Here is a 12,299-nt window from a genome sequence, read left to right on the forward strand (position 1 = left end):
TTTCCCCCTGGTGCCTCAAGAGAGGAACTACTGCTGTTTCACTGCGGCCTTTCAGGGAGGAATTCATCGGCCGACTCATCTGCTCTGAAGCTGATGTAGGCCTCAAACTGTGATGTATCCGGCTATCACCTACAAGACGATGAGATGCACTCACGCTGCACGGAAAGGGTAAACAGTACCACCTTTATTTGTCAGGATGCATTCTCTGCCAGCCTGTGTTTGTGTGCTGCAGCGTCCGCCCCTCCCTCCACCTCCTCATCCCCGGATCATATTTGTCCATCTGCCTGCCACGCCGATGGAACATTCCAAAAACGGCTGCTGTGCAATCTATCTCAATTTTCCAAATCTATTAACTTTCTTTGTGTGGCCTGCCTCTCCTCGAGCCCGATCTTTAAAAACCGTGGTTGTTCAACAATTATGATAACTGCAACAGGGGGAATTAGAAAATCCACCCATTCATCTCTCTGCCCCTCCTCCGCACAGACATGACGCGGCTAAATGAAAAATGGACACGCTTTAAGAAGTATTGATTCCAGCTTTAAACAAAGGTACAGTCAATATTATTTACTCCTAAATATATCTTTGTTATCTGCGCTGGAGTCGTAGTTACTGCTCTGTCCTCGTAATTGCGGACATAAAAATAATAGACCAATTCCCACCGAATTGACCGAGACAGGTTTGGTTGTGGCCCTTGTCCTAGTGATGCATATCCAGGGTGAAAATGAATGTGTGAGCAAGGTTTTCCTCTGATGACTGCCCCACTACAGGCAGATATGTATTCCTATCCAAACAGGAAATAAAATACTCGAGGCATGCTGGGATTTTATTTTTTTAAATTACATTACATTTCAAAGGGAATCCAAAACACTAAAAAGGCAATCATCTTCTTTCCATTATTGTTTTTTTTTACGCAACTGACTATAAAAAATACTGTTTTCCTCTTTACAGAGTTTTGTCATGTATCTAGTATGGAAGTTTTTTTTATTATTTATTTTGAGAAGCCCCCTGGGGTTTCCACTCTCATAGAAAAAATCTTCAAAGTTTTTTTTTTTATTGTTATTTTTTATCCAAGTATATTATATCTTGTTCCATGTCAAACTTCTTACTGGTAAAAACAGGCCTTTGAGTTTTCTTATGTTAATGTGGCTCATCTTTGTGTGGTCATTTAAGTCTTATAGTAGTAGTAGTATAGTATAGTAGTATTTATTGGCAATTTAAATCAATTTTTCAAGGCTAAAAAGTAGTAAAGGACCATGCGAGCTACAACTTGCTGGTATCACACAAATGCCAGTACTCTACCAGTGCATAAAAAAAAACGTAATCAGCAAATATTACAGTACAAGTTTTCATATATGCTGTGTTCTATTAACACGATTCTTAATATTTGTTGTACTGTATCATGCTGTTTAAGCAGTAGGCATCAATAAAATGGAAACAAACAGCTGAATGGATCCTACTGTGACTGTTAAAGGCTGCGCTTCAGGTAGAAAGGTTTTGCATGTCTCACGTGCATCAGAGTGGATCTCAAAGTTAAAGCAACAGTTCACCCAAAAATTAAATACATATTTTTCTTTTTACTTGTAGGGCTGTTTATTAATCTGGGTTGTTTAGGTGGGAGTTGACGAGTGTCGGAGAAATGGGCCGTTGAGATGTCTGCCTTCTCTTGAATATAATGGAACTAAATGGTATTCACCTCGTGGTGCTCTGTGTGCACTTTATGGCAATGCGCACAGAGCCTGAAGCAGAAAGCTTGAGTTAACGGAGACAGCTGATAAGCACCTTCTTGGTCCCCGTTATCTCTGACCGAGACTTCAGAATTTGTTAAACCATTTAAGGCGAGGTTTGTTTTAGCTATGCAGAGATTGACTGTTAATATTCTGCACCTATTATGAAAAAAACAGAAATTGCTTATTTACCTGCCAAATAGAGTTTGGTCTTTTATTAACTTTGATCTGATTTGGTAATGGCACAAGCCAGTGAACAACATGCTGTTTTAAATGTAGCTACCAGTATCAAATAATTTAGGATTTTTTAGACAGATAAAACATCCATGTAAGGTTAAATAATCATTCAAAATTCTCAAAACAAATCTGTACTGGTCCAAGTAAGAAGTTAATATTTTGGTGACTAAAAATAAGCTTAAAAAACTCTTCAGTGAAGCATCTTGCTGCACTGTAGAGGATTAGTGAAGATTAGATTAGCTTACTTGTGTTGCTTTCCACTGCGACGACCGGTGGTGTCTCCTCACAGTGTCCAGTTAAGCGTGGCTCAGTCTCTCCCTTAACAAATGCCTCCAGGCCTTCAAAGTCCCAATTCCCAAACTTTGTTACATGGCAGATTTCATGTGTCTCTGGGTCTGCTGGCTCCTATTCGACTTGTTTACAGTTGAAATCATCCCAGCTCATGCTCTGCTGTTCATTTTTCAACTCTTTTCTTCTTTGTGCAGGGCAGAAAGGAGAGCGTTCTTGCCCTTTTTTGCAGACCTAATTATGTTGTTAATAAGGGACAATTTATGTAGATTTTCAGAGGTTAATCCTCCACAGTAATGCTTTGTTTTCGGGCATCCTCTTCTCTTTTTGGTAGTTGGTAGATTTTTGCAACAGTTAATAATAGTTTGTACAGTCTGGTTTGGGCCGCCCGGATGACTTGGGAGAACAGATATTCTAACGGGCAAAGATAGCTGTTTCTCATCCTGTCATGGTTTCAGTCTTTTTTTAGCCGACCCGGTCTTCTTTCGAATGAGTGGATCCTCTTCTTAGCAAACATAAGATTTCTGAGCTTGATGTTTGGAGTCTTTTGAGGATGCTGAAGTCCCGTCTTACCAGACAGAATCATTTTACCAGCTGCCATCCTGTTCAGTGAAGAAGAAATATATCAACCTATAGAGAGAAAAAAGCAGAAGCCAATGAAAGCTTACCAAAACAATTGCTACTATGCAATTAACAACATGATTTTCTAGCTGAACTTACACTATTATGCAGCATTTCATTTACAGCAGCAATTTAGCAATGAGTCCACTACAAATGACATGTAATCGCAATGCCTTAACTAAATATTAACTGGAAATGTTGGACTTAAGGTGTTTTTTTTAGCAAATACACCAAAGCTTTTATCAGCACTTATCAGCAGTTGAAACGAATATTAACCAGATGTTTACGAATAAAAATCACAATGTTTCTTAAAGGGACGATTCACCTCAAAAACAAAAAACATTTTTCCTCTTACCTATAGTGGTATTTATCAATCTGTGAGATGCCGTTGATGTTGGAAATATTGGCCGTAGAGATGTCTGCCTTAAACTATATGGCACTCCACTTGAGTGAATGAATTACAACTACAAAAAATTAATTGTTTGACAGTCCTAATAAAACATATTTAAAAAACTCCACATCAATATCTCTTTCCAGATATCATGACCTGGTTATTCAAGATAATCCACAGACCTCCTGAAAATATTTTCTTTCAGCCGAATCACCATCAGAAAGAAGCTTGTAGTTAAGGACGAGAGGCTCATGACAGCATGAGATGTAAACATTAATGCTGTTTCCCTCAGCTGAGTTGTAACTTTGGCAAGCTGAGTTGTGCTGGGTGAGCTAGCGGTAGATGCATGCTTCATGCTGCGCAGTGATACAGTTGGTGGGTGTAGCTCAGTAGACAGAAAATAGTTTCTATGTAAAACTTACAACACGGTCTGTGGATTATCTTGAGTAACCAGGTCATGATTTCTGAAAAGAAACATTGCGTTTTTTCAAATGTAGTATTTTGGCACTCTGAGAATTAAAACCGAATGCCATCATGTTCTGTTATATTCAAGACAAGGCAGACATCTCCAACACTCAGCAAATCATACCTAAACTTTTTTTAATTTTTTTTTTTATAAATAGCACTAAAGAGAAGGGAAAAAAGCACTGTTAATTTTGGGGTGAACTGCCCCTTTAAACAGGAATTATGCGATTTAAGGTCCATCTCCTCCTCTAAGTATTTTGAAGAAACTGCCTAAATGCCACATGAGGTCTCTGTATGTGCGGTTTTAACTTTATTTTGCTGTAAGGGTGATAAAGATTGCTGGGAGCCTGAGTTCATGTCATTGTTTCTACAAGATAAGATGTAACATCATGCATGCAGTTATGAAGGCTACTCTCTTATGACTGTGAATTAAATGTATTACTATGTAATCAAAATGTGTCACATCCCCTCAATTCATTTTAAATACAGGGGGAAGGTTATTGATTATATGACAAACTGCAGAGGCCAATTCACAATAAACATGTGATGCATGACCACATTCTAAGACATGCAAATATAACCTTAAACTCATTTGTAAATTAAATGCGTAAATTGTATGTACCTGTATGTTGTAGGGGTAGGGGAAAGAATCCATACAGTATAGTATCACGATATTTTTGCATGTCAATATCATATTGCTTCATGGACACCAAGTATCATTTTTTTAATTATGTAAATGATTGATATTACAAGTAGAGTTGCAAATTGTAAGCACTTTTCTTTATTATTGGTAAAAGTAATCATCAGCTGATCAATTACTTGATTAATATTTATCTTTAAAAAAAACAAACATTAAAACTTTGCGTAAACAAAATAATACCAAATGTGTTTTTTCCTCAGTCAAATCCTACAGCAACATAATGCGTATACTTTTAACATTATTTCAGTTTATCAATTTATCATTGTAATTTCACATGTTCAATACATTTCTTAAGGACAAACTCACCAATCCTCCATTAATCATTATCACCCTTAATTACAAATAAAAAATTATCTTTTGGTACCATACAAGAAAAATAAAATCAATAGTTTTTTCAGTCCAGTTGAATTTGATGGATGAGATTAAAAATTGATTGAATTGAGATCAACTGAATGAAAACACTATCTTATTAGTTAAACCAGGTGTTGACAAAGCTTTCTTCTAGGGGCATAATTTTAAGATTAAAAAGGGTAATAAATTGCAGTATGTTGATGTTGATGTTTTTGCAATACTAAGCATATCGCAAGACATTTAAAATCGCAATAATACTGTATTATGACTCAAGTATCTTGACTATATTGTATTTTTGGTGATTCCAACCCCTAACAGGCCAATGTTAAGCTATTTTTTCTGGTCATTTGTAAGGGCAGCTTCTTGTGGGCTGATTGATAAACTGAATTTTAAGTTATATCTAATACTTCATAAAGGGTAAATTGTTTGAAAAATAAGAGGCAGTTTGCATGTAAGAGAAAGTACTGTAATAGTTACATGATGTGCTGACTTTCAAAAGGCATGAAACAGTAAACTGTGAAGTCTGAACCCAGTTGACCCTTTGAAACCTGGATCGTTATCAGTTTTCTTGTGCCTTTCCCAAGCATTTAAACATTTGTGACACTGAGCAAATTGGATTGATTTCTTATAAAAACAACAACTTTGCATGAAATGTCTCACAAATAGCAAACAAAACTGTAAAAGGTGACAAGAAATGTGTCCTAAAAATAAGCTAAAAAGGAAAGAAATACTTTTTTCTCCAAATAATTGAGGAAACAACACACACAAACACACACACACACACGCATACAAATATATATATATAACTTCTTTTTTATGTCAATTCCTATTTTTGGTTCTTTCACTCTTCTTTTTTCGTTTGGCTAATTTCTAGTAAGTTTCTTTTAACTTTTTACCAATTTCTTGCTTATTTTTGGTCTTTTTTAAAGTTGCTCATTGCCTGCTTTCCATGTTTTTGAGAGAAATCGAGCAAAATTCAGGATTCAAGCGGTTAAAAGCGGTTACACTTTAAAGGTGGATATGAAAAAACTGAACTTACTTATGAAGCATGTACTTGGCGTTCAATGAATCAGGTCCATCTTGAAATGCTTTAGGCGTAGCTTCACTCCTCGTCTAAATGCAAAACTTGGCCCCAGAAAACCAGCTTCAACTCGTCAACACATTAACAGCTAAAACTCACCGCAACAAGCTACGTAAGCTAGGTTAGCACCGTTAGCTTGTGCTCGCGCTGCTGCTTCTCATTTTTTAAAGTTACTATAGTCCAGTCTGCGTGTGTCTGCTAGCTTATAAATGTTTAAACGTCTCCGAGTGAAAAATTCACTCGTTTTACGCTTAAAAAAATCTCAAAATTTGACATGTCGGACTGTTAACTGACTGTGACGACCAAACAAATTTGGCTAGACTAAACGCGTTTGGCAAGTGTCACGTGCATGCGCTGTCGACTAAAAGTACGCTTGTTGTTATATCCGCCTGCCCCTCGCGGGCGGAGATTATAAACAAACTGTGGTCCGCCCCGCCGGGATGCACCGTGTGTTGCATCATCGCTCAGTTACCTGCAGTGTAAACAAATAGAGCATTATGCATAAATTTTAGACTTTTGGCCTTTATCCTTATGTCCCATGTTTTTATGAACGCAGCACTTAAAAAAGTTATGGTTTCGGGGGGTTTATAACATACGCTTTTAGTTTGTTTTTCCAGGGTCCCACACATTTTCATGGACAAGACTTTTCCATGATTTGTCAAGGACCCATGATAAATATCAATGACCATTCACAACTCATATCATGAACATAACTATACTACACTCCAAATGTTGATGACTGAATGAAAAACAACAGCAATCTTTTCAATCTCTATTAGTTGGTTATGTCCATTACATTACATTATCCATGGAAGAGTAGTGCAACAATAAATCTTATTACACACCACAAAATTTGAATTATTTGATATTTCCTTGACTTTACCAGTACTGGAAAATGTGATGAATTTCCATGACTATTCCAAGTTTCCCATGACTGTGGGAACCCTGTTTTTAAGAACATAGTGGGAGCTAAAGAATAATACAATTTATGGTCTAATAAAAGTTATCAAGCACTAATAAACTCCTGATCCCAAGTTTGAGAAACGTTGTGCTATACAGTTACTATACTGTTACGGTTGCTACACACTTACCCTGCTCAGTAAAGGTAAGATAGTGTATCAATTAAATGTAGTGTCTAATAAATTTGTAAATTTATCTGCAAGATTAACAAACAACCACCCACTTCTCCGGTACAACAGAAAAAAGGGTCACTTTTTTAGTGTAGAATGTAATTATACATTATGTGATGACTTTCATGAAGCAGAAATTGACTAAATAAATTCACAAAAATATATTTTTACTCAAATCCCTAGTCCAAAGTTTTACTATTTAGTGTTACCCATCTAAATGTATCAATCCTGCTCCTAAAGGCTATCCAAGGTTTGTCTATGAAACAAAAAAAACTATTAATATCTATAATCTTGTTGAATCTGTTAAGGGTTTTGGTGGTGGTGTTTTTTTTTTGTTGTTGTTGTTTTTTAGGATTATTATGAGTAAATTCTTCAGTTTTCAATTTCTGGTGAAATACAACCATATTGTGGGTGCTAAAAGAATATACTGAAATTTCTACCGTGTGCCAAGCACGTCGAAAAAGTATGGTGGCCGACACAAAAACACAGATGGCCCTGTCTTTGAGCAAGTTTCTGATTTGTTCGTACTTAAATATGAACTGCTCCTTCTAAGGTAACAAATATGCAAGAATTCTTAGTTTTAGGCGATTAAACACAAAAATAAAACATTAATGAATATCATATTCAATTTCTTCCACCATATCCCCCTAAATCCTACACACTGGACACTTGTGTACAAATAATTTTTTTTTTTTTTAAATAATTTGGCCTCCCCCAGCGACCTTACACAGAGTAGCATCACACACAGTGTTCATGCACTCATCATATAATTTATTACATTTTTACAAATAATTACAGCAATGATCTGTGGATGAAAAAAACAATTCATTCTGTATGTCCCACTGAACTGTGCGTCATACAATGTCCTCAAGTGTCAATTATCATAGTGTTTCGCCAAACCACTTTAGCTCTACCCTGCACAAAAATCTTAATAGTGCGTAAAAAAAGTTCCATGCAATAACAGACTTGATATGTGTTTAGTCACTTTTTATGATCAATTTTAACAGTCATCAGACAAGAGTGTTACTTAAAATTCAAATAAATACTTATTTATGGATATAGTTTTGACTTTAACACATTCATTAAGAAAACCTTGTAGAAGATTGGATACAGCTCCCATGGTTATCACTTCAAATCAGCGTAGCTTATTTACAGTCCTCTCGTCAAAGCTCAGCGACATTTAGCCACGTGCCCAGAAAGATGGTGCGAGCGGGCAAACCTGCGGAGGCAGTTGGGGCAGGAATATGGCTTCTCACCTGTGTGAGTTAACATGTGTGTTTTCAAGTGGCCTGACAAGCGAAAGCTTTTTCCACATTCTTGACATGTGTATGGACGCAGGTTAGTGTGGCTCCTCCTGTGCTTGCCCAGATCACCAGAGGAGGTGTAACGATTGTGGCAGTCTGGACATTCAAAGGGCTTTTCCCCAGAGTGTATCCTCTTATGCTTCACCAGGTCGCCTGACTGAGTGAAACTCTTGTCACATTCATTGCATTTGTAGGGTCTCTCACCAGTGTGGGTGCGTTGGTGGTTTCGTAAATGTGCAAGACGAATGAACCTGTTGCCGCAGACTGTGCAGTGGTAAGGCCGTTCTCCAGTGTGTGTCCGCAGGTGTATTTTCAAGGCCCCGAGATCTCCGATCTTCAGACCACAGTCCCCACACTGGTGAGCTTTCTCACTGGTGTGAAGTTTGGAGTGAACCCTCAGGTTTCTCTGGGTGTTAAAGTTCTTCCCGCACACGTTGCAGTGGAAGGGTCTCTCGCTTGAGTGCGTCCTCACGTGGAGATCCAGACTTGACTTGAACCCAAACTCCTTTCCACATTCAGAGCAAGAATATTCCTTCTTGCCCGAGTGTGTGGTTAAGTGGCACTTGAGGTGGTGTGATCTTAAAAAGGCCTTCCCGCACACCTGACATTTGTATGGCTTCTCCCCCGTGTGTATTTTCATGTGTTGCCGCCAACCGCTGCGCTCCACAAACCTCCTGCCACAATCCTTGCAGACAAACGGCCGGTCGCCTGTGTGTGTGCGCATGTGATCCTCCAGGCTCTGAGGTGTGCCCATCTTCTTGCCACACTCTGGACACTGCACACCGGTGTCCAGACAGATGGGTTTATCCTCAGATTCTGTGTTGTGCGGTTCATGACACAAATGCGGCCCTTGACCCCAGGTAGCTTTGAAACTCTTCCCACAGTCTGCGCAGCTGAGATGTCCCCCTCTGGTAGACACGGACATGTTGTGCCAGCGCTGACAGTGATTCTTCAGATTCTTTAGGTACTGGAAGCTGCGTGCACATGTTGGACACGGGTGAAGTCTGCGGGGAGGAGCAGAGGGGTGGGCTTCACGCACATGGAGCCTGAGGTGAACTTTAGAGTTAAAGGTGCTGCTGCAGACAGTGCAGCTGTGTTTAGGGATGAGGTTTAGTGTTCGGCTTGAGAGGCAATTTTTTAGCTTGGCGAGATACTGTTTCTGATGGACCCACTTGACATGCTTCTCCAAGAAGTCCAAGTCAGTGAAGGAGACAGTGCAGTGAGGACATGGATAGAAGTCAGGAGACGACTCTAAGAGGGTGAAGAAGATACACACAGAAAGGAGAGCACATTAAAAAGGATGTTGATTATGATTTTACACTTCCCTGTCTTTTTTTTTTTTGTTGCCATTATTTAACCAGGTTTGTTCCACTGAGATCAAGATTTTTTTTTAACAAGGGAGATCTGGCCAAGACTAGCAGCAACACAGAGTTTCAGCAACAAATAAAATTCACATAAAAACACACAGGTTCCAGAAGCAGAAAGATCAGATAAAACATTTGTTTTGTTTGTTAAGATCATTCAGCGAGTCGTTCCATGCTGCATTTATAACCTAAAAGTGTTTCATCCCGACTGTTGGCACACTTATTTAATGTTTTTATTACATGTATTTAACTCATGGCAGAAGAAGTTTTTTAAGTGCATAAATGTCTGTGAAGTTTTATGTATGTGACAATGACAAATTTCCACGTGAGTGGATATTAAACACATCTATGCTATTCTAAACATAGAGCCTGCTGATCTATTCATGCCTCTATCAGTTAGTGTTACTGTGTGACTTTGGTGAATCCAAACTAAAACACCAAAGTCACACAATAACACAGATCAACTAACTGGTCAAGGCAGCGATGGGCCGGCAGCTCCTGTGTTTAGCGAGGTAAAATTGCTCTTTTTGTGAATGGAGATGATGAATTGATGAGAGCACAGATATGTTTCACTCTTAGCTCAGTCGGAAAGGGCTGTCTGTTTGGGAAGTACGAAGCATGTGATGGGTATACGGGACTCTGTTCATACTGCAAGAGTTGTGTTAGAGTTTGTGTGAATGTTTCGATATAGTTTTGCTATTGTTACATCTGGACCCCTACGACTTCAATTCATCAACCATTTTCTCCATTTTTTGGATTGTTTGTTTACTGGAGGCATGTGAGAAAAACAGAGTTTTCTTTATAAATTCAACATAACATGGGTAAGTGTTTTATCAGAGACCGTACCGATTATTAGAAGTTATGAGACTGATAACAAATATTTGGAACCAATATGCATTTACAATAAAAAATGAAAATCTTTCGGTCAATATGTAGAATTTGGAATGTAGTGAACTCCAACACTAACCTTTGTTTAAATGCCTTTCGCAAATGTTTAAAACTGATATTTTTAACATCATATACAGTAAGTTTCCAGCAACGTTTTTTAATTTTAAATAAATAAAGAAAGAAAAAAAATAGCTCCCTGGGCTTTACAAAGTAAAAGTTCTTCTCATGCGGACTGATTCTTTGCACTTTTAAAATAAGGAATTTTATCTGGGATCATTAAAATAAAACACTAACACGAATATTGTGCAAATCGACAAATATTGACCCCAATAATAGGCCAGGCTGATAATCTGTCCACCCCTAATACAAATGTTCATTTTGGGGATGATGTGTTCCTTTAAGACCACATCTTTATAACAAAGAACACTTAATAAAAAAACACAAACATCTAAAAGCAAATAACACAAACCAGGGTGTCCTACCTGTGCAGAGCTCCTCCTCCTCTCCATAATCTTCCTGAATGTTGTCTGTCACCTCCTCTTTACTGTCTCTCTCCTCTTTAATCCACTCCTCAGACTCCTCTTTAACAGCATCTTCAGAGAAATCACATTCAGGCTGATGCTCAGAGTCACACTCCTCCTTCATGTGTTGGTGATCAACATCTGACCTGAGAGCCAAAGTGTCCGGTTTAGTGTCTGAACAGCTTAATGAGCCTCCACTGTGCTCCTCACTAATCTCCTGTGCATCTGGTTCCTCCTTGATTCGGATGTTGAGACCTCCTCCGTTACTGTGGACTCCATCACCGTCCAACTCTGCTCCGTTTTCAGCTTTAACTCTGTCCACATCGCGTTTTTTCTCTCCTCTCTGCGCTTTGTTTGACTTCTTCTTGGCAGATTTCATCTTCATGTTGTCACCATCAGGACGTCGTCTCTGTTGGTGTGCTGAGGACCAGAGGGACACAATGTTGAGCTTGTGAGACAAAGACAGCCGCACACGAGACAATGCAGACAACACAAACACAAAAAGACAAGCGTTAAATGTCTCTATTTTGGTCATCTTTCTGTTATCGACCGTTAGCATCTGAGCTAAAGCTACACTAACGGCAGCATTAGCATAGCAACAGTGCTAACACACGTCCTCTTGTGACGTTAGCTCAGCAGCTGTCAGCATCACTCGACTTTTGTCTGCGACAAACGAAACACTTACCGCTGAAACACACGCAGTTCAGCCAAAGCTGCTTTTAAATAATTAAGCTAACGTTTACTGACTGGCGACATTAGTGTGTGCTGATAATAACACAGGAAGAGAAGCACACTTCCTTCAGCTCTGGCCAACCAGCTCACACCAGTGATGACCAGGTTACAGCCCACTACCCGATTAAAGTGACAGACAGTCTACTAATGTTTAGTTTTTATTTTAGGGAGTGTTCGTTATTTACGATAGGGGAGGGGGTGATGCGAAAAGAGGGAGGCATGTAAATTTTTTATTAAGCAATGGGGAGGGACAATGGGGAGTCCTAAAATATGAAAGTCTGGTAGCCTTTTTGCACTTCTGGTTCCTTCGTCTTAAAGTCCATGTGTTTTTTGAATGGGTTTTCTGAAAATACATTAAATAAGGTCTGTGATTAACACAGGATACAGATATTTAGATTTTTTGTTCTGCAACATAAAATCCATCCATACAAACCTGATTTTTGAACTTTTAAGGTTGGGACAGATAATGAACAAATATAAATAATATTTATAAGATAAAATG

At 38.5% G+C, this 12,299-nt stretch overlaps 2 protein-coding genes across 3 annotated transcripts in view; both read right to left on the bottom strand.

Annotated features, from left to right (window-relative positions):
* The window catches only part of erfl1 (Ets2 repressor factor like 1), a 107,925-nt gene extending 101,732 nt beyond the window's left edge, over positions 1 to 6,193 (bottom strand). For both annotated transcript variants that reach the window (XM_088084897.1, XM_042489131.2), the window contains exons 1-2: positions 5,817 to 6,193; positions 2,207 to 2,879 (exon numbers count right to left, since the gene is read on the bottom strand). The gene's annotated coding sequence lies outside the window, so the exon portion shown is untranslated. The remainder of the gene's footprint in view (positions 1 to 2,206; positions 2,880 to 5,816) is intronic.
* Positions 6,194 to 7,736: 1,543 nt separating this feature from the next.
* LOC121945818 (uncharacterized) lies at positions 7,737 to 11,921 on the bottom strand. The gene is made up of 3 exons (XM_042490162.2): positions 11,751 to 11,921; positions 11,027 to 11,485; positions 7,737 to 9,543 (listed from the first exon to the last, which is right to left on the bottom strand). Exons 2-3 carry the CDS (start codon positions 11,448 to 11,450, stop codon positions 8,159 to 8,161), a joined length of 1,809 nt encoding a protein of 602 aa, XP_042346096.2. The 5' UTR covers positions 11,451 to 11,485; positions 11,751 to 11,921; the 3' UTR covers positions 7,737 to 8,158.
* Positions 11,922 to 12,299: the final 378 nt, after the last annotated feature.

This window comes from Plectropomus leopardus, chromosome 11 (assembly GCF_026936395.1).
Source record: "Plectropomus leopardus strain MGB_pleo_1.0 chromosome 11, ASM2693639v1, whole genome shotgun sequence".
Lineage (NCBI taxonomy): Eukaryota > Metazoa > Chordata > Actinopteri > Perciformes > Serranidae > Plectropomus > Plectropomus leopardus.